The sequence below is a fragment of the Oncorhynchus kisutch genome, linkage group LG18, assembly GCF_002021735.2.
Source record: "Oncorhynchus kisutch isolate 150728-3 linkage group LG18, Okis_V2, whole genome shotgun sequence".
Lineage (NCBI taxonomy): Eukaryota > Metazoa > Chordata > Actinopteri > Salmoniformes > Salmonidae > Oncorhynchus > Oncorhynchus kisutch.
The window spans coordinates 70,666,764-70,690,150 of NC_034191.2; the positions used below are offsets into that span (position 1 = coordinate 70,666,764).

The 23,387-nt window shown below is 44.8% G+C and overlaps 2 protein-coding genes across 11 annotated transcripts in view; one reads left to right on the plus strand and one right to left on the minus strand.

Annotated features, from left to right (window-relative positions):
• Positions 1-814: 814 nt before the first annotated feature.
• LOC109909843 (forkhead box protein H1) lies at positions 815-7,721 on the plus strand. Of its 8 annotated transcripts, none has more exons than XM_031796692.1 (5): positions 875-943; positions 1,413-1,472; positions 2,552-3,086; positions 3,686-3,790; positions 4,957-7,721. In XM_031796692.1, the coding sequence occupies exons 3-5, from the start codon at positions 2,658-2,660 to the stop codon at positions 5,914-5,916; spliced, it is 1,494 nt and encodes a 497-aa protein (XP_031652552.1). In that variant the 5' UTR covers positions 875-943; positions 1,413-1,472; positions 2,552-2,657; the 3' UTR covers positions 5,917-7,721. The 8 variants fall into 8 exon arrangements, with proteins under 8 accessions (XP_020364485.1, XP_031652552.1, XP_031652553.1 ...); XM_031796693.1 differs by having other exon boundaries at positions 880-943; positions 1,416-1,472; XM_031796697.1 differs by having other exon boundaries at positions 882-943; positions 2,436-3,086.
• oplah (5-oxoprolinase, ATP-hydrolysing) overlaps positions 7,722-23,387 on the minus strand; it is a 30,519-nt gene continuing 14,853 nt past the window's right edge. For 2 of the 3 annotated variants that reach the window (XM_031796689.1, XM_020508885.2), the window contains 22 exons: positions 22,977-23,172; positions 22,617-22,782; positions 20,895-21,033; positions 20,289-20,356; positions 19,252-19,568; positions 18,593-18,705; positions 17,174-17,344; positions 16,654-16,791; positions 16,388-16,526; positions 16,065-16,177; positions 15,479-15,630; positions 11,900-12,060; positions 11,626-11,727; positions 11,334-11,508; positions 10,807-10,991; positions 10,517-10,663; positions 10,024-10,158; positions 9,581-9,730; positions 9,307-9,464; positions 9,008-9,168; positions 8,752-8,849; positions 7,722-8,584 (listed from right to left, as the gene is read on the minus strand). In XM_031796689.1, coding sequence (XP_031652549.1) covers positions 8,423-8,584; positions 8,752-8,849; positions 9,008-9,168; positions 9,307-9,464; positions 9,581-9,730; positions 10,024-10,158; positions 10,517-10,663; positions 10,807-10,991; positions 11,334-11,508; positions 11,626-11,727; positions 11,900-12,060; positions 15,479-15,630; positions 16,065-16,177; positions 16,388-16,526; positions 16,654-16,791; positions 17,174-17,344; positions 18,593-18,705; positions 19,252-19,568; positions 20,289-20,356; positions 20,895-21,033; positions 22,617-22,782; positions 22,977-23,172 — 3,346 coding nt within the window. In that variant the 3' untranslated portion in view covers positions 7,722-8,422. The remainder of the gene's footprint in view (positions 8,585-8,751; positions 8,850-9,007; positions 9,169-9,306; positions 9,465-9,580; positions 9,731-10,023; positions 10,159-10,516; positions 10,664-10,806; positions 10,992-11,333; positions 11,509-11,625; positions 11,728-11,899; positions 12,061-15,478; positions 15,631-16,064; positions 16,178-16,387; positions 16,527-16,653; positions 16,792-17,173; positions 17,345-18,592; positions 18,706-19,251; positions 19,569-20,288; positions 20,357-20,894; positions 21,034-22,616; positions 22,783-22,976; positions 23,173-23,387) is intronic. The other variant, XM_031796690.1, reaches the window with a different exon arrangement.

Here is a 23,387-nt window from a genome sequence, read left to right on the forward strand (position 1 = left end):
TAAACAAGTCTATATACAATGTGAGCAAATGAGGTGGGAAGGGAGGTAAAGGCAAAAAGGCCATGGTGGCAAAGTAAATACAATATAGCAAGTAAAACACTGGAATGGTAGTTTTGCAATAGAAGAATGTGCAAAATAGAAATAAAAATAATGGGGTGCAAAGGAGCAAAATAAATAAATAAATAAAATTTAATACAGTTGGGAAAGAGGTAGTTGTTTGGGCTAAATTATAGGTGGGCTATGTACAGGTGCAGTAATCTGTGAGCTGCTCTGACAGTTGGTGCTTAAAGCTAGGGAGGGAGATAAGTGTTTCCAGTTTCAGAGATTTTTGTAGGTCGTTCCAGTCATTGGCAGCAGAGAACTGGAAGGAGAGGCGGCCAAAGAAAGAATTGGTTCTAGCGGTGACTAGAGAGATATACCTGCTGGAGCGTTCACGTAATATGGATGAAAATATCATCCAATTAAAGCTGACAGTATGCCATTTAACCTCATAGTCATTTCATAGTCATTTCAAATAAACTTTTGGAGTATAGCGCCAAAATAAGAAAAACTGCTTCACTGTCCCATTAATTAAGTAGGGCACTGTATAATCTATTACCCTTAATTTTCTCATTTTAATAGTCATCGGGGAGCAGTACTGAAGTATTTATTTTGACCTGAACATGTCTACTCAAATGTACATACATATCCTAACAAGTTTCTGAACAGCAGACTACAAAATATTAGTTGGTCTTTATAAACTATATCACGTTGTTCTTCTATAAATACCCAAAATAAACTAAAATATTTAGTTTCATAGTACTCTGAAATTGTGTTTAGCATGGAATGCCTGTCAAAACACAATTCATAATAGGAAGCAGGAAGAGTTGGTTGATTACAACTAATTGGAAACGAGAGGTCACATTGGAGCAATTAGACCGTGTACCAGCCGATTGCTAGCCAGGTGAGGACAGCATGAATGCACGACGGTCTCCTGTACCTTTTCGATATTATCTTCACTCCAATATCTGATCTGAAACATTTGACTGCTCATTTCTACATGGTAAAATCGAAGACATAAAAAAAAGTCAGGCCTAGGTGATACACTCAACAGGCTAAAACGCGTTTTTCCACTTTCACATATTGTAGGGAACATGTATTTATTACGTGCAAATATTTCAGGTTTGTTGAAAGTACACATTTCTCCCCATATTGGTCTGTCTAACTGTCAGAGTTAATGAATTGAAATGTTCCCTTGGTTAGACAGCCTTCATAATAATGTCATGTAACGGCTTCTGCATAGCCTATATTTAAATTGAACCTGTGCATAAATCGGACAATAGCTCGTATTTACAAGGTGCGAATGTCCCCATCACTTGGCGATCATGGATGGTGTTCAATCTTCCATTGTGTTTTCCTCACATGCTGAATAGTAGGCAATCCCAGGAACGAGACGGGGTCAATCTGGCTAATCCAACTTGTTTTGCTGAGAGGTAAGGGCTATGGCATTAGCACTACATTAATTTACACAAGAAACTGTCTTTGGACGTGCACTGCATGTTCTCAAGGGACTTCCTACTGTGCGCTCCTGCACCCTCAACTCGGTGCGCTCCTGCACGGTCCCTGGGTTTTTGAGAACTCTCAAAAATGTGTATTTGCTCTTGAATACGAACATCGATCTTAATTCTGCTGAAACCACGCAGGCTATACCAGTGCCTAGTCTGCCTGTTTGTTTTCTCCGATTATGCAATATCTACCATATTTAAATAATTCGATTATATTATCCTTCTAATAAATATGGTATACAGGACCTTAATCGGGCAGTTACCATTGACTAATGCGATCGATTAGATTTTGTCCGGTGTTGACAATTTGTAACAATGAAGAAATCAACAACACAATTAATGAGGTAATCTTTCAGTTGACATTTTCTGTCTTCTGTCAGTATGTGTTTTAGTGGGCCAGGGTGTTAAATCCCTCAATGTTTGTATATTAGCGGTCCTATGTATATTGAATGAAATGAAAGCCTCGATAAAAATACCTCTTGGTTTATTTTTCAATCTGCTTTGTGGGACCCTCTCGTTCTACTTCTCCCCGCTCTCAATTGTCCCCTTTATATGGGGCACGTTGGCGACTGATGTAGTGGCATTGGAACATCACAATCTGTGCTTACTGTAAGCAAGTTTTAAAAATGAAGGAAAGAGAGGAGGTCGGGGGGTACCTTCCTCACTGGGATCCCCAACACCTTGTGTAAGTGGGGCTAATGATTCAATTAATTCCAGTGGACTGATAAATACATTTGGATGTTTCTCTCTGCGGATATAAGAAGTTCACTCCTGTGCGCACCTGATGCGTAAAAGTTTTGGAGCGGATTACCAAAATTAACGCTGTGTGGTAAAGTGGCATGTTTGTCCGAGGGGTTATTTACAGGTTTACTGTCTCTTTCTCACACACAGACCCTCCCTAGCCGCCCGGGGCGATCAGTCATTCTGCCCGCAGATAGCGCTCCATTCTCTCATCGATTACACAGCGGGATTTACATGAAACTGTTAATTGTTTGCTATTCAAATAGGCAGCCAGCCAGCGGCCTGGAGCCAGCAGTCTGCCAGGGGTTAAGGGCCGACTCCCTCCCTCTCCTGTCCGATCGTGCAGCCCGATCTGCCCCCAGGTTGATCAGCATGACAAAGCACTGGGGGGGTCAGAGCATGCTGGCACCACCCGCTCTCTACCTGCGCTCGCCTAGCCTGGAAGGCCACCAAGATCATCAACTTGACTTCCAGATCCATCCTCTGAGCAACACAGCGCGGAGCTCTCCAGCCCAACACTGGCCCTACATCCCAATCCAGGCGTCAGTCCAGCAGTCTCCACGGCTCGAGAAGCCTGCCCCTGACCAATTCAGCCTGTCCTCAGCGCCCATGGATAAAGCAACGCCGCTAGACCAGGAACAATCTTGGGACGAGGAGAAAAATGCGAAAAATGGAAAGAAAAATGCGAAAAGTGGAAAGAAAAAAAACTATCAGCGCTACCCCAAACCACCCTACTCCTACCTCGCAATGATTACCATGGTCATCCAAAACTCCCCAGAGAAGAAGCTTACTTTGTCTGAGGTAAAGTGAGTTTGTGTGTGGACATGCGAGTTTAGAATGGTACATTTTGGCCAAAATACGAACGGTTGTGTCAATTTTGGCCAAATTATGCATGGTTATGTGTCAGTTTTGTCTATTAAATCATGGTTATTTTTCCGAAAATAAAGGTTACATGGGTTTGAATTATTTTAAAACCATGTCTAATCAGGGATGTTCTCTTGTGATACGTTTTTTTTAAACTGTTGGGTTAGGATATGCAGTTCTATTGCAGTAAACCAACAGGACAATCCTTTGACGCTTAACAGAGTAGTAACACTGCCATGCTTTTCTTGGTTTGTTTTGTTAAGGATAGCAGCATACAGTGAAACCAGACACTGATGTATCAGCTGGAGTGGGTTGAGTTGATAAGAAGTATAGTCAAGGATTGTGCAGTCCTACAGTATATCTTAGGTTATTTATTCTAGGCCTATGAAAATGCTGCATGATGACAGTGACTGATTAATGTAAATTATTTAAATGTATGCCTACAATCATGTGGTGTGTTAAATCGTATATATCTTAATATAGTCTGTTAATGCAGACACCAATTGAAGTAAATGGACTCCCTTCTCTCTCCCCAGATTCTAAAGGAGATTGGTACACTTTTCCCTTTTTTTGAAGGGAACTACAAGGGCTGGCAGGACTCAGTGAGACACAACCTCTCTTCCTATGACTGCTTTGTTAAGGTATGTCTTATTAGGGGTCTTTATTGGTTTGTCAATCAGTGGGCTCAAAAAGGCACTTTTGATTCTAAAATCCAAACAACCTACAAGCAAGTATACTCTCCCATCTGTGTTTCTTTAGACAATGAAGCAAACACCTTTAATTCAGCTCTATACTCCAGCATTTTTTATTTGAGATCAAATGTTTTATATAAGGTACAGAATGTCACCTTTTTTGAGGGTTTTTCCTCATACCTGTTTTGCTGCTTAGAAATGAAAGCATTAAGTATCTAGCCCCCCCCCACCCCCCATTGGAAGGTGCCATGTATTAAAGTCGTCAAAAGGTCAGTATTTGGTCCCAAATTCCTAGCATGCAATGACTACATCAAGCTTGTGACTCTCTAGAAATGTGTAATTAATGAATGGTAAAATAATGTTTTGTAGTCACTTTTATTGTAAATAGGAATGTTTCTGAACACTTCTTGATGGATGCTACCATGATTACAGATTATCATGAATTAATCATAAATAATGATGAATGAGAAAGTTGGAGGCAAATATCATACCCCACCCAAAAAATGCTAGCATCCCCTGTTATTGGCAATGGTGAGAGGTTAGCATGTTTTGGGGGCATGATCTTTGTGCACACAATACATTATTTACTATTAATTTCTATTGGGCAAAACATATTCCAAAAAACACAACCAAAACGAACTTCAAATGCAGCCAACATGTTTGTAGAGTCTCAAGCTTGATGTAGTCATTGCGTGCTTGGAATATGGGACCAAATATTACACTTTTGACTATTTGTCCAAATATTTATGACTCCTTCAAATGTGGGGGACTCAGTACAAAAAGTGCTTTTTATTTCTAAACAGTAAAACTATTTTAAAATACCCTCAAAAATAAAGGGTGACGCTCTGTCGCCTCATACTGTATATAAAACGTTTGATCACAAATGCTGGAGTATTGAGAGAAATTAAGTTTGAGCTTCACTGTCCAAATAAATACAGAATAGATTTTATTTGTAGCCTACCAAGGGTCACTGCAGTGCTTCATGAAACTTTAGATCAAGTAAATCATTCTAGCTATTCTGAGTTTTGTGAAACTGGGGCAATCCTGTCTGACTGGTTTTCAGGTTGTACTATACTCTTGATCTCACTGCTGTCTGTCACTCCCGGTCCCTGTAGGTATTGAAGGATCCTGGTAAGCCCCAGGGGAAGGGCAACTTCTGGGCTGTGGAGGAGAGCCTTGTGCCCCTGGAGCTCCTCAAGAGACAGAACACTGCTGTGTCGCGCCAGGATGAGACCATCTTCGCCCAGGACCTCGCCCCTTACATCCTGCATGGGCACCAACATAAGCCAGATGCAGAGCCCCCGGCCCCACCGCCACCTGTCACTACTCTACCCCCAGGCCCACCTGTCACTGCTCTACCCCCAGGCCCACCTGTCACTGCTCTACTCCCCTTTCCCACCAGACAACACTCCTCCCTTCAGGAGGAGCTCTACCGGCCCAAGCTGGACTCGTCCTTTGCCATTGACTCCCTCCTTCACAGCCTGAGGCCGGCCAGTGCTGCAGGAGAGCCTGGCAGGGACTGCTGGGGGGTGGAGCTCCACACTCGTCCACACCCTCGCCACTCCTCCACTGCCCACAGCGCCTCAGCCAGCCCCGCCTCCTCCTCCGATGAGGACTGGAGGGGCGTGTCGCAGGGAGGGAAGCGGGTGCCTGAGGGAGAGGCGGGATCAGATGGGTACGAGGACTGCAGACTCCCTCCACACAAGTCTGCCCGCAGAGTCTCCGCCCCTCCCTGGGAGCTGCCCACCTCGTATGCCAAGTACACACCACCCAACGCTGTGGCCCCGCCCAGCATGCGTTTTAATGGGGGCCCTCTGATTCCACTAGGGATGCCTCTGTATGGCTATGGGGGGTCTCCTGTCACATCCAGCCATTTTGTAGGTCATGCCTACTGGCCCCTCTTACCCAGCGGTCGCCCTCCCCTCATTATGGACTTGGACGCTATGCTCCAGTCAGTACCGCCCAATAAGAGTGTGTTTGATGTGCTGGGTCCACCCAATCAGTCGTCTCACCAGCCTGCTGGTCAGTATACCCTACAGAGTGGGCCCCCTCTCAGGTGTCATCCCCATTATTGACTATGACTGTCAAACCAGCACCAAATATAGTGTAAGTGCAATGCAAGGATACTACTGACCTATTCGTACAAGCTTAACACATGGCTAGAAATGTGTCCACCCTATCAATTGGTCACTTCTAATTGACAGGTCATAGTATTAAATGTTTACAGAAGACAATTGTACATTCAAATGTGCTGCTAATATCTAACTCAACCATACAACCACTGTTTACCTCCATCTTAATACAGGGATTTGTTTTCACTATTGTATATCTTAATTTTCTTTTCAGAATTCTCTTTGTTGCCTACCTCAACTATTCAATGTTTTTCAGTGGAAAATGTCACTCCTCCCCCGTCTTTATGGTTGTATTTAAGATGTAATTGTAAAACTGCACATCAAGCCAGGTTTTGGAAAGGGCATTATTGAAAAAGTTTACTTGTCTTTTACAGGGTATGACTTTTTTCCCAGTCTTGAGTGTCAATGTAGGAAGAGGCAGGGTGCTGTTCATTGCTCATCCAGCGCCAAGGGCCTCAAGTAGGAAAACAAAGTGAGGTTTTCTAAACCTCAAAGTGAAGAGTGCGCTGTTTGTATTTGTGTGTGTGCGTGGTGTGTTGGTCATCTCGTCTCATTGGTTTAGAGACCAGTGGATCACCCCCCCCCCCCCCCTTTTTTTTTTTTACTCCAGTGAAGTTGTTTGTTCAGATGGTGCAACCTAAATTAAGTGTTTGTTCCTGACTTGAGTAAAGTTGTTAGCGTTAATGGGTTCAGCGTTCCTTGTCAAATACCTTGTATTCTTTGTCCTTTAGAGCTGTGCCAGTGTTACAAGACAATTGGATCTTACCGTCTCGTCTCTATTTGCAGTTGACAAAAGTTGAGCTTCAATCCCCCAGCCAGCTCTAAAGTTCTTATTTGTATACTGTGAAGGATAACTTCTAGACTGGAGTCATGTCTACAATTTGATCTATTTCACCCATTTTTAAAAGAGCTATTAAAAAGGTAAACAGTATACAAAACTGGTGCTTGAGTAGTCGTTCCTGATGCCCTATGTCAGTCAGGGCTGTAGCTACCAGCCACTGTATCAGTCAATACAGTGTGGGTGAGTGCTCAGTGGTGACAAGGAGAGGCAGACTTGCTCTTTGGGTGTGACCAACATTTTTACCACAGGAATTGTGATTTTCTTGTCTTTGATCCGCGGTCCCACTCCAACCAACCTCCTGCGGCTGGAACAGCAATGCTCACAATCTAGTCTCCATGCATGCTTGCCCAGAGCCTGTACCCCTTCCCCTGGAACCCCCCCCCCCCGGACCTCTCAGCCTCACCGCACCCAAACCCTCCTGCTGTCTCCTTATCTCCCAGAACACCCTGTAATTCATATTGGGGTCTGGGCTTTAGTTTGAGAGGATACTGTAAACCTAGGCACCATGCAGGGGTTAGTGTTGTAACTGAGGCCTGTGAGCGCAATCAATGTACTCATTCCCATAGCTCACAGACCCGCCATGACACAGGTTATTTTGTGTAACATTTGTCATGTGGTGCTCTGAACACAGGGTGGCAGTGCAAGAACAGCAAACTAGAGGGGTCAGTCATTTTGGCTTTGTGTGTGTGTGAATTTTGATAACTACTTTCCTTGGTTCTCTGGGAGACTCAATTGCATACTCCTTGCTGCCTCAACGCATTGGATGAACAATGAGTTTTGAGAAGGAGAGTATGCAATTGAGATGCTCCCTGTTGTCAGGGCTGTGCTCGAACTGCTACTGTAAAACCTCCTGAATGTTTTAAATGGTGTCATTTGTCAATAAATAAATGGCAAGCTTTCAAATGTATTCAATTGGTATCACAACTGCATGTATTCATCTCCAAACTAGTTGTATAATAATGGAATGAAAGTCAAAGTTCCACACAGAACAAATCCAATGCAGCGATTTACTGTGTCCATCTGATCCAAAGGTCGGCTAGTCTTCGTTACATCAACAGATTTGAAGAGTAATGTTTCAAGTCTAGTTAGTTAACACCCTTGAAGCCATACAACTGTAATCTAGTGTTGCTTTTACATCCTGTTTCTAATCAGTTGTGGTGAGAGGCAGACTAGATGTCTACAGATAGCTTTAACACACTGCCTAAGCTTAAAGGAAAATACAAACGATACTGTTGACACAGGTCAGGTTAACCCTTGACCTGAATGAATCTAGGCCTAAAGGTTTACTGTCTTCAGAGGATTAAACTTGTTTCATTAACTCCCCTACCGGTGAAACAATTTCCATGTTTGTCTCTGTGCAAACTCAAAAGTACTGTAAAGGACATACCACTAGCATCCTTTTAAACACCGTAGTATGGGTTGTTGACTACAGACATGGGAAAAAAAGGCATTGTTCAAGGCCTAAAAACGGGACATGAATGCATTAGCATTTTAAATGCTCTCTCCAGCCTTCATCGTTTTCTCCATCTTTGGCGGAGTTTCTCAGCACATCTCATCTTAGTGGAACTGTTTTTCTAGGTCTCTTTCCCCTCCAGCCCTGGCCTGTCTTCATACACCCTCCTGTGCCATGCGATACTCAAACACACTGCCCCTCTCAGAGAAGTTGTCATTGAAGCGCCTGCGCTTTTTAAGGAGTCTTCCAGCCCCAGCTGTTTGCTTGTCTTCCTCACCATATCCACCTCCACCAGGTGTGTACAGGCAAAACATATCCTGCAACACAGAAACACATAGATGGACAGTTTGGTAATCAAAAGACAAGACGAGTACAATGCAAGAACACTAACAGGCCCATAGTGGGCAGTACACCACACCAATAGGCCCATACAGATGTGCCACACAGACAAACTCCGACAGCCATGACAGTAGTATAGTCTCACCCCAGGTTCCAGGCTCACACTGGTCTTTGCCCCCAGGTTGAGAACCCTTCCATCTGCTCTGTGGAGCTGGTTCAGGCCTGATGCCCCACAGTCACCCCCTAAGAGAGAGAACAGAATACAATGAACAACAAACCATAGAAGATGTTATGACTAGAAGAAATGGCGGTACAAAACAACAGACAGCTACTCAATCAAAACTACACAGACATTATCATACTAATAAAGGTCATTGGAGAGGTCATAGGTGAGAGATTACCATGGAGACCATAGGGTCGGGTGGAGCGCCTCTCTGTCAGAACTGACAGGACCACCTTATTCCTGAACAGGAGCTTCCGGATCACCCCGTCGCCCCCACGGTACTCCCCTGCACCCCCCGAGCCAGGCCGCAGGGAGAAGTGCTCCAGAACCACAGGGTACCTGAGAATCAGATCAACAGGACAGAAGAAATTATTGCTAGCCAACTAGGTTAAAGACAACTACAATGGAACTGAATGTTAAGGCATTGCCTTTCTCACTGTAGAAGGTTAAAGCCTTTATTATAAATCCTCCACCCACCTCTTCTCCAGAATCTCTGGGTCGGTGATGCGTGTGTTAGTCATGTGACTGTGGACACCACTCCGCCCAGTCCAGCCTGGACCAGCACCTGCTCCCCCGGCAACCGTCTCGTAGTAACCGCTCCCCTCGCTGCCGAAAGTCACATTGTTCATGCAGCCCTGAGTGAGTGAGAGAGAAGAAACGAGAGAGGGAGGGCTGGTAACACTCAAACATCAAGACTATTGCTCCATCTGGAACTGTAGCAGGACTCTCCAGTAGCAGCTCTCTCTCCTACCTGTGAGGCAGAGCAGACCTCGAAGGCACGGAAGATGACATCAACCACCCGCTGTGACGTCAGCACATTCCCCCCCACCACAGCGGCATTCTGGGAAGGCTGGAGAATGGAGCCGCTGGGAATGATGACCTTGATTGGAGTGAGACAGCCCTGAGAGACAGTGGTTTAATTAATACATTCTCCATATAGAGAGACTGTTTCACATATCATAATAATAGTATTATTATGTTGCCACATTCTGCATTCAGTGCAGACATGTCATTAGAAGTGATCATATCACCTAAAGGACAACTCTTCCATACAAAAGAAACCTAGAGCTGTTGGTATACTGAGCCCAAACTTCAACGTTGCAGTATCCATGATCCCCCACCAGAGGTCCTAGCATATGTTTCCCATTACTGACTTTGTTCTGTGGTAGATTGAGAATGTGAACGGTGTCTGACCTGGTTGAGGGGGATGTCTTGGCCCACCATGCAGCGCAGGCAGTAGATGAGGGCAGAGAAGGTGATGGCACGAGGGGCGTTGCAGTTCCCCCACACCTCTGTCCCCGTCCCTGTGAAGTCAAACACTGCACTGCCCTGGGAGGGACGATAGCGAGATACAGGGATAGAGAGAACGAGAGAGAGAGAGGGATCAAGAGATATAGAACGAGGGATAAAGAGAATGAGAGAGAGAGAACGAGAGATAGAGAGAACGAGAGAGAGGGATAGAGGGAACGAGAAAGGAGCAGTAATGTTGATTAACATTATTAACAGTAGTTGTTGCCCAGTCTTGATGGTGGGTAGCACACTGGTTGCCAGATCTGTCTATTTCAACCAACACTTCTCTCGTATTCGTAGGCCTGACAAACACGAAAGAGCAAGAGGAGTTTGCTCCAGTACAAACAGATCTGGCGCCCCAGCCATGCTAGATGGGTAGTATTAGATCTCCACCCACCTCGTTCTCATTAATCTGGACCCGCAATCTGATTGGTGTTCCATCGTCCATGAAGTCTTCTGCCTCCACCTCCAAGGAGCCCGTCTGTTTCTGCCGGCAACGGGCAAACTCTTTCAGCATGTCTCTCACCGCCAGCTCTGCATTGGTCTGGAATCACACACACACACACACACACACACACACGAATGCTGACCACTCCATTTATAATGTGATATGACCTTAGAATCCAAATAAAGCTAATACAATACATCCCAACTGAAAGAAGCATCTCACAGTGACGTCCTCCTCACCTGGATGTATCCCATGTAGGCCTGCACCACAGCCAGCCCATAGCTGTCAATCAACTCCCCCACCAGCGTGCTCCCTCGCTGATTGGCTGCCACTTGAGCTCGCAGGTCTGACAGGTTGTCATGGAGATTGCGAGTCCCAGAGCAGTCTGGGTACTGAGCCGGAGCCATGAGGGCTTCAGTTACAGCTGACAAAGGAGGAGAAAGAAATAAAGAGAGAGAGAGAGAAAGAAAGATCAGTACAATGCCATGGAAACGTTATTTCAAAACAGATTCCTGGAGTGCTTTGAATTCCTAGGATTTAAGCCAGACAGACAAGTCTCATGGTGTGTTTAGTGAATCTCAACATATCCTATTGTGACTATAGCTTTACACTGAAAGCCACTGCTACCAACATCTCCTGGCTACAACACATTATACAGCCAACTGATAACAACACACTCTATCTCAATGACTGCCAGTGCCAAGCAGATATTACAACATATTGGCTCTCCCTTTCATAAGGGTTCCTCTCCGTAGAATTTCCTCACCCTCCTCCTGGAAGACTCCAGCAGTGACCAGTTTGAAGGAGGTGAAGACAGCACCCTCCTGCTGCAGGGAGGTGGAGTGGGGGGGCATGGAGCCCGGGGTAATCCCCCCGATGTCTGCATGGTGCCCCCTACTGGCCACAAAGAACACTGGCCCACTCACACCACTCCTGAACACCTGAGAGGGACAGAGAGCACGATATATAGTGATAAGGGGCTCCAGGCCCCCCCACCCCAGGCTCCAGGCCCCCGACTCCACCTCATGTTTCTAGGGACTATTATCAGTGAAACTCACCGGAGTGATGACAGTGAGGTCAGGGAGGTGACTGCCTCCTGCACATGGATGATTACTCAGAATCACATCACCCTCTTTAATGATGCTCCCTATGGATTTGATCTGTAGATGACAAGGATAGAAATAAGGAAAGCAGGACAGAGAGACATGACAATATACTCTTCCTGGCTTAGTGTGAGAATGTCTCCAATTCCCCAAATACTTAGTATGTTTTGCAGACTTTGAATAGATTGTTAAAGCAGTGAATTGTCATGCTTGCAGTGATCGTCCAGACCTGGTATTGGACGGTCTCCTGCATGGCTCCCAGGTGAACAGGGATGTGTGGTGCGTTGGACACCAGGCCTCCGTCAGGACCAAACAAAGCGCAGGAAAAGTCCAGACGCTCCTTGATGTTGGTGGAGATGGAGGTTCTCTGGAGCACTCTGCCCATCTGTTCTGTAGATGCATGAGCCAATGGGGCATTTAATGGAGAACTTACAGTGGTGGTTTGCTGTTTTCAGTTAGTTACCTTTCTGTTACTTAAATGGCAATGGTACAGTTGAAGTTGGAAGTTTACATAAACAGGTTTTAATGACCTAAGTGTATCAACCACTCCACAAATTTCTTGTTAACAAACTATAGTTCTGGCAAGACGGTTAGGACATGTACTTTGTGCATGACACAAGTCATTTTTCCAACAATTGTTTACAGACAGATTATTTCACTTATAATTCACTGTATCACAATTCTAGTGGGTCAGAAGTTTACATACACTAAGTTGACTGTGCCTTTAAACAGCTTGGAAAATGACAGAAAATGATATCAGAAGCTTCTAAATCCATGACAGGCTAATTGACATAATTTGAGTCAATTGGAGGTGTACCTGTAGATGCATTTCAAGGCCTACCTTCAAACTCAGTGCCTCTGCTTGACATCATGGGGAAATCAAAAGAAATCAGCCAAGACCTCAGAAAAAAAAATTGTAGACCTCCACAAGTCTGGTTCATCCTTGGGAGCAATTTCCAAACGTCTGAAGGTACAACGTTTATCTGTACAGTTGTGGCCAAGAGTTTTGATAATGACACAAATATTACTTTTCACAAAGTCTGCTGCCTCAGTTTGTATGATATTTGCATATACTCCAGAATGTTATGAAGAGTGATTAGATGAATTGCAATTAATTGCAAAGTCCCTCTTTGCCATGCAAATGAACTGAATCCCCCCCAAATATTTCCACTGCATTTCAGCCCTGCCACAAAAGGACCAGCTGACATCTTGTCAGTGATTCTCTTGCTAACACAGGTGTGAGTGTTGCCGAGGACAAGGCTGGAGATCACTCTGTCATGCTGATTGAGTTCGAATAACAGACTGGAATCTTCAAAAAAGGAGGGTAGTGCTTGGAATCATTGTTCTTCATCTGTCAACCATGGTTACCTGTAAGGAAACACGTGTCGTCATCATTGCTTTGCACAAAAAGGGCTTCACAGGCAAGGATATTGCTGCCAGTAAGACTGCACCTAAATCAACCATTTATCGGATCATCAAGAACTTCAAAGAAAGCGGTTCAATTGTTGTGAAGGCGGCTTCAGGGCGCCCAAGAAAGTCCAGCAAGCACCAGGACCGTCTCCTAAAGTTGATTCAGCTGTGGGATCGGGGCACCTCCAGTACAGAGCTTGCACCAGGAATGGCAGCAGGCAGGTGTGAGTGCATCTGCACGCACAGTGAGGCAAAGACTTTTGGATGATGGCCTGGTGTCAAGAAGGGCAGCAAAGAAGCCATTTCTCTCCAGGAAAAACATCAGGGACAGACTGCAAAAGGTACAGTGATTGGACTGCTGAGGACTGGGGTAAAGTCATTTTCTCTGATGAATTCCCTTTCTGATTGTTTGGGGCATCCGGAAAAAAAGCTTGTCCGGAGAAGACAAGGTGAGCGCTACCATCAGTCCTGTGTCATGCAAACAGTAAAGCATCCTGACACCATTCATGTGTGGGGTTGCTTCTCAGCCAAGGGAGTGGGCTCACTCACAATGTTGCCTAAGAACACAGCCATGAATAAAGAATGGTACCAACACATTCTCCGAGAGCAACTTCTCCCAACCATCCAGGAACAGTTTGGTGACGAACAATGCCTTTTCCAGCATGATGGAGCACCTTGCCATAAGGCAAAAGTGATAACTAAGTGGCTCGGGGAACAAAACATCAATAATTATGGTTCCATGCCAGGAAACTCCCCAGACCTTAATCCCATTGAGAACTTGTGGTCAATCCTCAAGAGGCGGGTAGACAAACAAAACTCACAAATTCTGACACACTCCAAGCATTGATTATGCAAGAATGGGCTGCCATCAGTCAGGATGTGGCCCAGAAGTTAATTGACAGCATGCCAGGGCGGATTGCAGAAGTCGTAAACTGCAGATATTGACTCTTTGCATCAACTTCATGTAATTGTCAATAAAAGCCTTTGACACTTACGAAATGCTTATAATTATACTTCAGTATTCCATAGTAACATCTGACAAAAATATCTAAAGACACTGAGGCAGCAAACTTTGTGGAAATTAATATTTGTGTCATTCTCAAAACCTTTGGCCACGACTGTACAAACAATAGTACGCAAGTATAAACGCCATGGGACCACGCAGCCGTCATATCGCTCAGGAAGGAGACACGTTCTGTCTCCTAGAGACTTTGGTGCGAAAAGTGCAAATCAATCCCAGAATAACAGCAAAGGACCTTGTGAAGATGCTGGAGGAAACAGGTACAAAAGTATCTATATCCACAGTAAAACGAGTCCTATATTGACATAACCTGAAAGGCCGCTCAGCAAGGAAGAAGCCGCTGCTCCAAAACGCCATAAAAAAAGCCAGACTACGGTTTGCAACTGTACATGAGGACAAAGACTTTTTGGAGAAATGTCCTCTGGTCTGATGAAACAAAAATAGAACTGTTTGGCCATAATGACCATTGTTATGTTTGGAGGAAAAAAGGGGAGGCTTGCAAGCCGAAGAACACCATCCCAACCGTGAAGCATGGGGGTGCTTTGCTGCTGGAGGGACTGGTGCACTTCACAAAATAGATGGCATCATGAGGATGGAAAATTATGCGGATATATTGAAGCAACATCTCAAGACATCAGACAGGAAGTTAAAGTTTGGTCGCAAATGGGTCTACCAAATGGACAATGACCCCAAGCATACTTCCAAAGTTGTGGCAAAATGGCTTAAGGACAACAAAGTCAAGGTATTGGAGTGGCCATCACAAAGCCCTGACCTCAATCCTATAGAACATTTGTGGGCAGAACTGAAAACGCGTGTGTGAGCAAGGAGGCCTACAAACCTGACTCAGTTATACCAGCTCTGTCAGAAGGAATGGGCCAAAATTCACCCAACTTATTGTGGGAAGCTTGTGGAAGGCTCCCCGAAACGTTTGACCCAAGTTAAACAATTTAAAGGCAATGCTACCAAATACTAATTGAGTGTATGTAAACTTCTGACCCACTGAGAATGTGATGAAAGAAATAAAAGCTGAAACAAATCATTCTCTCTACTATTATTCTGACATTTCACATTCTTAAAATAAAGTGGTGATCCTAACTGACCTAAGACAGGGGATTTGGATTAAATGTCAGGAATTGTGACAAACTGAGTTTAAATGTATTTGGCTAAGGTGTATAAACTTCCGACTTCAACTGTAAATGGCAATGATTTTCTCCATGACAATTTTGACACTCCCTAACCCTCATTCTTCTGCATCCTCGACTCCCATCCATTTCCCTCTCAGCTATCCACCGGTTATCCTCTATCCGTTTTCACACTATCCTCCCCATCTTTCCCATCCCCCTCCCTCGGGTCCCTCCTTCCTGGGTACTAACGTACCTGCGATGCTCATGAAGCGATGGGAGAAGATGGACAGCTGCACAGTGTTGAGTTCAGTTCCCAGGAGGCAGTGGGGGTCGGAGCCCACGGCGATGCACACATCACCCCCTTCTGTCAGATGGGCCACACAGCTGGGCTCCACCAGGATGGTGCTGGGAGGAAACAACCCAATGACAGCGTCTAAAACAGTACTTAGAGGACATTACTCTGGTCTATAGCAGTGGTTCTCAATCCTGGTCCTGAGGACCCAAAGGGGCAAACAAAATATACTTTTGCTCTGGCACTACATACCTGATTCAAATCATCAAAGCCTGATGAAGAGTTGATGATTTGAATCAGGTGTGTAGTGCCCAGGGCAAAAACAAAAATGGTCACCCCTTTAGGTCCCCAGGACCAGGATTGAGAACCACCGGGCTATAGAATGCCAGCATCATCTAACCCAACGGGTGTAATTCAGTGGCTATTTTAGGCTTGAAAACTAATCTGAATTTAGTATTTGCAATGTCATTATTTGTAAATACTCCAAGGTAGCCTTGTCCCTTCTCCCTTCCTGACACTTAAGTGATACAGCATGACAAATACACACCTGTTCTTGTCTATGATGATGGCTGGACCGGGGATATTGTGGTCACATGGCAACTCCTCCCACAGGTAAACACTTGTATCCAGGTAACCATCCTCAAAGTAACACTTGGTTATCTTAGGGATGGAAATGAGGATATATTTGTGAGGATCCCAGGATGGAGCCATACATTAAATATACTGTAATACTACTTGTTACTCACATAAAAGGAGACTGTATTCACAGCCCCGTAAACACAGGTGAAAAAAGTGACATTACTTTGAGATGTACAGTAAGGAAACCGTGCTTGTTATGATTTGTGACCCTCCAAATACTAATCTCTTTACCGTAGTGGCTTTGAGAATTCCAGATCCCATCTTGGTGTTGGTCACAGATTTGATTCCGGACTTCCCAGAGCCCCTGACTCTGATGTCATCCACCATGATTGGCCGGTCTGGGATGGTGAAGCCAAACTCCTGCAGGTAGCTGGGAAGGAGAGAGAGGGAGAGAGGGGTAGAGAGGGAACATGAGGGCTCAGTGAGATGGTTGTAGATGTAAGATCATTGGTTGTTATCATGAAGGAACATTAAGGAGTAAGGAGTCATGTGCTCACCGCTTAGTAAAGGCACTACGGAAGTCCCCTGACTTACAAGACCGAGAGTTGCCGGGGTAACCTGTGGCTGTCACCATAAGAGCACAGTCTGTTTTCTCGTAACGCAGGTGGAGGAAAACCTCAGTGGTTATCTGAGAGCTGAGAGAGAAAGAGAGACAAGAAAGCATTGGTTCCTTCTTAATTATAACCGGTGGTTTGAGCCCTGAATGCTGATTGGCTTAAAGCTGTGGTATATCAGACTGTATACCACCGTTATGACCCAAAATGACTTTTCACTGTTTTAATTATGTTGGTAACCAGTTTATAATAGCAATAAGGCATCTCAGGGGTTTGTGGTATATGGCCAATATACCACGGCTAAAGGCTGTATCAAGGCACTCTGCATAGCGTTGTGCATAAGAACAGCCCTTAACCGTGGTATATTGGCCATATACCACACCTCCTTGGGCAGTATTTCTTAATTATAGAACCCAGATGATTGAAAAGAGTGTGTGTGTGTGTGAGTGCTCATGTGTCTGACCTGCTGAAGCCGCGGTCTCTCAGGGTCTCTGTACAACGCTGGGTCAGCTGCTCCACCCTGTGGTCCAGCTCAGAGAAGGAGCGAGGGTTGTACTGCAGAGAGCACGGCTCTTGGACCTCCTCCACCACATCAGCCAGCGCCAGGCCGTAGGCCGACAACACACCACTGTACCTGGGAGAGAGAGAGACGGATGGAGAGATGTACTATTTTATTTTTCAAGAAACTTGTGTAACACCTAAAGAGAAGGAGGAACATTGAGTTTTATTTAATCTAGTGCTGAGCGATTAACCAATTCATTTATTTTTTGTTATTAAACAACTAACTGACCGACGTCGTTTCAATTACTTGAATTCAATTAGTTTTTTGTGAGCCCAACATGCCACTTCTCTAGAGACCAATCAAATCATTCACAATATATATCTTTTTGATGTTTTATTGAAACTGAAGTCGAAAAGTGATGTTTTTTTTCTTTGAACCGACTTTAAAAAGCACTAATCTCTCAGCACTCATTTCATCTAAGGGTGAGAGAAGGGAAATGTACCTAACGCCAACTTCTACACTATAATACACAGCGTCTAGTGAAAGTATACACACTCCTTGCAGTCTTCACATTTTGCTGCCTTATCTACAAAGGGATTCGATTACATTTTTTTTTCTAGAGAGATATACACAACCTACTACACATTTACAAAGTGAAAGAAAGTTATAGATAACAAACAATAAAGAAACAAAGATGTTTTGATTGTGTAGGTCTTCACAGCCCAGAGCTAACACTAGGTGAAAGCACCTTTGGCAGCCATTACAGCTGTGAATAATTGAATAAGATTCACTCGCACTCGACTTTTCCCCTTACTAGCACTGACTGTTAGCTACTTTATTGAGGAAAATGTACTTATTATGACTGAGGTTGTCCCACCTAGCTGAATGCCCTAAATGTTTCTGGATAAGAGCGTCTGCTAAATTACTAAAATGTAAATGTAAAATGTACAGTAACGAATCAAACTGTCAAATGACATCGCGAAAGGAACGAACAACAAGCCTAGCATTTTCATGCCAGCCTCTCTCGCTCACCCTCACTTTCTCCATCTGTCCCTCTTTGGAATACACAACCACATGTGTAGACAGGAAACAGGACTCCCTACTCAGACATGTGTAGACAGGAAACAGGACTCCCTACTCAGACATGTGTAGACAGGAAACAGGACTCCCTACTCAGACATGTGTAGACAGGAAACAGGACTCCCTACTCAGACATGTGTAGACAGGAAACAGGACTCCCTACTCAGACATGTGTAGACAGGAAACAGGACTCCCTACTCAGACATGTGTAGACAGGAAACAGGACTCCCTACTCAGACATGTGTAGACAGGAAACAGGACTCCCTACTCAGACATGTGTAGACAGGAAACAGGACTCACTTGTGAATGAAGACGGTCTTCATACCTAAAGCTTGTGCGATGGCACACGCATGTTGCCCACCTGCTCCACCGAAACATGCCAACACATGCTGAGAGGTGTCATGTCCCTTAGCCTACACAGAAAGACAGAGAGGGCAAGCGATAGGGGGAGAGAGAGAGAGAGCGAGAGTCTTTGGAAAAGGCAGCAGAAACTTTTGTTGAACATGGAATGGTGGAATTATCAGCAACATCAGAGCACTACTGTAGTCTAACAACAAACTCCGCTACTGTAGTCTAACAACAAACTCCGCTACTGTAGTCTAACAACAAACTCCACTGCTGTAGTCTAACAACAAACTCCACTGCTGTAGTCTAACAACAAACTCCACTGCTGTAGTCTAACAACAAACTCCACTGCTGTAGTCTAACAACAAACTCCACTGCTGTAGTCTAACAACAAACTCCGCTACTGTAGTCTAACAACAAACTCCACTGCTGTAGTCTAACAACAAACTCCACTGCTGTAGTCTAACAACAAACTCCACTGCTGTAGTCTAACAACAAACTCCGCAGCTTATTTTGAATGTGAAAATGGAACTAATTAAAGTATTTCAACTAATGTCTCCAGTGAAACACCATACGACACAAAAAAACATCAATATAATCCCTCCCATCAATACCTGTGTCAGTGCTCTGATGGGACGACACATGGCCTCGTTGGCCACTCTGATAAAACCCATAGCAACCTCCTCCATGCTCATCTCTGATTTGCCGCTCATGACCCTGCTGTTGTTTGAATGGGTGCTTCCGTTGGCGCTGCTCTGGGATTGGTTGGTGTAGAGAAAGTGGTTAATCTCGCGGGTGAGCTGCTGGAAGTGCTCCATGGTTTCCTCGCTGGACAGAGGCTCGTCCTCTCCAGGACCAAAGATCCTGGGGAAGTAGGAGGGGAGCAGGCGGCCCAGAGCCAGGTTGGCATCCGTCACAGTCAGAGGACCACCTATGAAGATCATACAGGAATACCTGGACATTACATTAGGCCTTTGACCACACTACAACTCACAGATTGATGTCTTCTCTGTAGTATTACCAAACAATAAGTGTTCAGAATATAGGCAATGCTATAAATAGCACACTTCCACATCAGGAGTCATACCATACCAACAGTAGCAGGAGAAAACTAAATTGTTTTGTAGGTTACTACAGTACTTCACTTGAGCTGTATCCAGAGCTGTTACATAATCTCACATTTCTGTTGGAATTTGGGAGTTATTCCAACTTTTTTAAGCCTTCCCCCTCGGCCGCACCATCTTTCTACAGATGGGGTAGGGAAAAGGGACCAGGGAGGAAAAAGCGTCGGCCGTACAGATGTTAAAATGTCTGTACATTTTAATTTAACTGAGTGGAAAGGATTAAGGATAGAAATCTGTACCAGGGAGAAAAAGGGTAACAGCTCTATTCAACAGAGAAAAGGAGAGGAAAGAAGAGGAGCATGTGTGTGAGACAGAGAGAGGGACAGAGAGAGGGACGGGGTGGGGGGCAGAGAGAGGGACAGAGAGAGGGACGGGGTGGGGGGCAGAGAGAGGGACAGAGAGAGGGACGGGGTGGGGGACAGAGAGAGGGACAGAGAGAGGGACAGAGAGAGGGACGGGGTGGGGGGCAGAGAGAGGGACAGAGAGAGGGACAGAGAGAGGGACGGGGTGGGGGGCAGTATTCCTACCCTTTCTGTAGCAGGCTGGTCCTGGATGGGCACCAGCTGACTCTGGACCCACAACAAACATCCCTGACCTGGGAACAAAGAGGGGAGATTTGAGGGGTCATGACTATAATGTCACATTTCCCTCCCTGTAGACTGACTGGACTAGATTGACTTCCACCACATACACAGTCATTCCCTGAGGAAGTTATACATTGCCATCCAATGTTTGTCTAATGGGTTCCTAGGTAGTAACTGTGGGTTAATGGTTTAGCTATGGCAGAACAGTCTGAGCATAAATCACAAACACGAGAAAATAGATATTATACTTCCCAGACCTCCAAGCAACAGACTGTGTACAGTGAAGTCTATGTAAACATACAGTATGCTGAAAGTTATTTTTTTTTACCTTTATTTAACTAGGCAAGTCAGTTAAGAACAAATTCTTATTTTCAATGACAGCCTAGGAACAGTGGGTTAACTACCTGTTCAGGGGCAGAACGACAGATTTGTACCTTGTCAGCTCGGGGGTTTGAACTTGCAACCTTCCGGTTACTAGTCCAACACTCTAACCAAAGTATGCTGAAAGTCCATATTCATACTATGTGTGAACCTGTTGTCCTGACTGACCTGAAGAAGAGGCGGGAGCCACCGCCTGCTGCTACGGTGTTGATGTCTAGCTGTGGGGCCTGCAGGGTGACGCCAGCCGTGGTGGCCTCAAACACGTGCTCATAGTGACCCGCGTAGCGACTCACATCTGTAGACGTGCCTGAATCAAATCAAATGTATTTATATAGCCCTTCGTACATCAGCTGATATCTCAAAGTGCTGTACAGAAACCCAGCCTAAAACCCCAAACAGCAAGCAATGCAGGTGTAGAAGCCCTGAAGGGGGCACAGAGTGGCCCAGAGTAGCTGTTAGGGGCATGAAGTGTAAAAGAGCCCAAGTTTCCCTAAATGATGGAACGCTAGGACTTCCTCAGCCCATTATTAGTGAATAATGTGAGATTTAGTCATCAAGGGCTTCAAAGAAGCCTTTGTCTAACATCCATCAGTACCATTCCTGCTTCCTGCTATGATTGTTTCCTTTTAAACCCTTTAGTTCACACCTCTCTCTCTTCTCAAAGTCAGCCACCCTTTAAGGCGTCCGCATGCTTCCCAGCCAAAACAGTTTGGAAGAGTTTGTGCATATATTATGACAACATTTTGTGATGTTTTCGGACTTCGGTAAGGGTTTTTTCAGCTGTTCAGGCACACAATTATTTTCCCGGGAGGCAAGCCGAAGTCAGTAGTGATAGAAGAATTTGTATGTTTAAGATAATGACTAAAGTATTCCACCCTGAAACCATATAATTGTATGAAATGTGTTAGAGTCATAATCCAATAATGTGTGTGACTAGACTTTTTAAGACTAGGCCATTGTGTTACTATTTTCTCAATATGGGCAGGGTATAGTTGAGACATTCAAGGACAACTGAACTGTCGACTTGTGATAACGGTGAAACTAATAACTGGAAAGAGGCCTCCCCACACTAGGGAGGTGAAAAACTGTTAGAAATGGCTAGGCTTGCAGAAGATGATGAAACATGTTGCAGAAGTGTGATAAACAATGTATGTGAACTTTGGAAAAATACAGCCCACCTAAAGAGAGGTGGAGATTCTACTGATGTGAGTTCATTTGTGTGTGTGTGCTACAAAAAGATTATGTTCTCATTTTGAAGACAGAGTGCTCTCTGAAAAAAGGACTGATCTATTGCAGACTGGGACTTTGTCTAATTCTTCATTAACCAGAGCCTTACAAAGCTTGAGTGATAGTTGAGTTCAACCATTGAGATCGCTTAATTCTCGTGATAGGTAGTCAAAGTCTATCTGTTGATGATTGGTCAACAGTAGGGATTCTTCAATAAAGTCTTTGTTGTCATTCAACTCATTTTCATGCAAATGTTTTCATTGAGAAATACTGCAACAAACATTTTAGATGTAAAAATGCGCGACTAAGATCCTCGGCAAAAAGGTCAAAATGTATCACAGATTTTGTGAGTCATCTTCGAAAAATTCAGACTCTTTGCTAGGAAGTGTATACTGGCTACGGAGTCTCAACATGGACAAACAGTAGTATTTGTGCTTTTTTTCTCATTTTTCATGCGAAGGTCTTTTAAGGGATTATGCGAGTACACTCGTTCAGTTCATCTAGACAACTTCAGCTAGCTGCAAACTTAACAGAAGCATGCTGACGCCTTTACCCTCTTCCCCTGTCCTCATGCTATATAGGCTGCATATGGCCCCTCCCCCCTTTAGCCGTTTCCTTCTTTTCCATTGTGCCCCCCCCACTACATCCTGTGCTCCTCCTCACCCCCCATGTCGAACCCAATGACGGGCTTGTTCTCTGTCTGGCTGTAGGAGGTGATGGCGTATCCCACCACCCCACCCGCGGGCCCAGACAGCACAGCCCGGGACCCACAGAACTGCTCCATGGGAGTGAGACCGCCATCAGACTGCATGAAGAGAACACTCACACCCTACAGTTGAGAAAGAGGCGGAGGGAGTACAGGAGGTTGAGAGAGGCAGTCTTTTTAAGGTGTGTAGCTATACAGAATGTAAAGCTACACAAGAGTATGATCTCTCTGCACACCTGTGAGTGCTCAGTAAATAGAGCTACACAACATTATGTTAACATAACAAAACACATGTATTTACAAAAACACTGACTAACCTCCAGTCCACCTCTGAAGCCAGAGGTGAAGCCTTTCAAGTACTGGCGGATTTTAGGTGTGAGGTAGGCATCGGCGCATACGGTGTACCCGCGTGGCACTGCCCTCACCATGGGCATGACCTCACTGGACAGGGACACTTGGGTGAAACCCAGCCTGCGCGCCAATGACCCAACAGCCTTCTCATGGGCAGACCACCTGACATACAGAGAGAGAGAGACTTCTCACATCAGATTCATTCCATTATGTTCCTGTCCAACATATGAACTCAGCAAAAAAAGAAACATCCCTTATTCAAAGATCTTTCAAAGATCATTCGAAGAAAATCCAAATAACTTCACAGATCTTCATTGTAAAGGGTTTAAACAGTGTTTCCCATGCTTGTTCAATGAACCATAAACAATTAATGAACA